The 1,724-nt window shown below is 64.2% G+C and overlaps 1 protein-coding gene across 1 annotated transcript in view; it reads right to left on the bottom strand.

Moving 5' to 3' along the window:
• Positions 1–15: 15 nt before the first annotated feature.
• The window catches only part of GPAT2 (glycerol-3-phosphate acyltransferase 2, mitochondrial), a 10,519-nt gene continuing 8,810 nt past the window's right edge, over positions 16–1,724 (bottom strand). The window contains exons 17-21 of the mRNA XM_007470195.1: positions 1,161–1,292; positions 958–1,078; positions 789–854; positions 507–562; positions 16–168 (exon numbers count right to left, since the gene is read on the bottom strand). Of these exons, the coding sequence (XP_007470257.1) occupies positions 52–168; positions 507–562; positions 789–854; positions 958–1,078; positions 1,161–1,292 (492 nt within the window). The 3' untranslated portion in view covers positions 16–51. The remainder of the gene's footprint in view (positions 169–506; positions 563–788; positions 855–957; positions 1,079–1,160; positions 1,293–1,724) is intronic.

Here is a 1,724-nt window from a genome sequence, read left to right as displayed (position 1 = left end):
TGGGGGGGGGGGGGTGCTGGGAGGTCTCAACGCCGGCCCCTCCTCCTAGTTCTAGTTACAGATGAACTGTCGGATGAACCGTTCCAGCTTTTCCTGATTGTCCCGGCTGGCAAAGGTGGGGGACAGGTGGAGCATGGGGCCTGCAGGGCTGGGCATCTGCTGCAGCACCTGGGCCACGGAGAAGGGCTCTGAGCGCTCACGACAGGCGCTGTGCCCCTCCCCGTAAAACTGCAGTGAGACCGGTGGCCCCGTAAGCCTTGGTGTTTGAGGGCAAACGCTGCCTCTCAAAACACCCCCAGGGCCCCACCCGGGAGCAGAATGACCCAGGGGTTTGGGAGACTGAGAGGGGCAGGAAAACTGTCCTACCTTCTCCAGCAACTACTGTCACCACACCTACTCGTGGGAAATCCCAGGGTGGGTACAGCTGGGCTCCCCTGAGCAGTTCTTTCAGGGTATGGGAGTGGGAGGCAGGGGGACAGGAGGGCGGAGAGACTGGCCCCTCTCACCCCCAGGTCTCTGAAGGTCCAGACGGCACTGATGGCGAGATTTGGGTCCACACACTCTGGAGGAAAGAGAAGTGAAGGCTATGGAAGGGAGCCCCAGGGCCCAGCTCCTCTCCTCTTGTCTAAGGACGGGACAACCAAAGGATAGGGCTCAAGCTGGACCCAAAGGCCTCTACTCCTCAGCCGGCCTTCCTGGAGTTGGGCTTTCACTGCCCACTAGGGGGAGGCAGCCACCAGCAAAACTCCCTCGCCTCCCAGGGCCTGGGCTGGCTGCTCGGGACTCACCGAAGAACCCTTCCTCCTGGGCGGTGGCCTCTAAGAACCGCAACAGCTGCTCCGCGTAGCCCGACTCTGTGGGAGAGGGAGGTCTGAGGCCTGGGGCCCCACGCAGGCAGGGCTCCCACCCTGAGCGCTCAGCCTCTCCTCAGGACGGCCGCAGTCGCGCGGGCCTCACCGGTATCTGGCAGCTGGCCCCGGTGGAGGAAGGTGGCAGCCTGCGCAAAAGCCTTGAGCAGCGGGCTGAGCAGGCGGCAGAGGAAGAGGAAGAAGTCAGGGCAGCGCGACTGCTGGCTGAGCTGGAGGGGGGACAGGCCAGGGTGAGGGCAGCTCCCACTGCCTCCCTACGGCCCCCTCCCCTGATGGCTTTGCCCAGCGCACCCTGAAGTACCGGCCCTCAGCCTCCTCGAAGTTGTCACTGTCACTGTCGGTAAAGTCCCCACTTGGTTTCCACAGCAGTTTCGCACTCAAACGCTGCCGCCCGGTGTCGCAGGCTGGCCGGGAGCCTGGCGTCTGAGGGCCACGGGAGCCGTTGGTCCCTGTCAGGCTGGCCAAGGTTCAGCCCCGAGGCCCCCAGGCCAGGCGCATGGCCAGCCAGGGAGGTGAAACCAGCACACGCAGACCTGGGGAGCCCAGGAGGATGCCCCAGGCCACACCAGACCATCACAGCTGCGGAGCCAACTCGTGGGGTGAGAGGAAGTGAGCACCCACCCTCAAGGGCCACAGCCCCTGTGGACAAGCAATGTGGAGGGTGGGGCTTATGCAGAAACCCTCAGGTGCATTTGTCCAGTCCTGTCACTGTAGCTACACACGGACCCAGGGCAGATGCCGTCTGACAAGTCCTATGGCGGAGAGTGGCGAGGCGGGGACCAGGCTTCTCTCTGCTAGGCCAGGGGCTGTACACACACACACACCCCAACACACACGCACCCCCCCCCCCACATA

Source organism: Lipotes vexillifer, unplaced genomic scaffold (assembly GCF_000442215.2).
Source record: "Lipotes vexillifer unplaced genomic scaffold, Lipotes_vexillifer_v1.1 scaffold1139, whole genome shotgun sequence".
Taxonomy (NCBI): Eukaryota; Metazoa; Chordata; class Mammalia; order Artiodactyla; family Lipotidae; genus Lipotes; species Lipotes vexillifer.
Note: the sequence above shows the minus strand (reverse complement) of the source record. Positions and strands in the feature narration are given on the sequence as shown.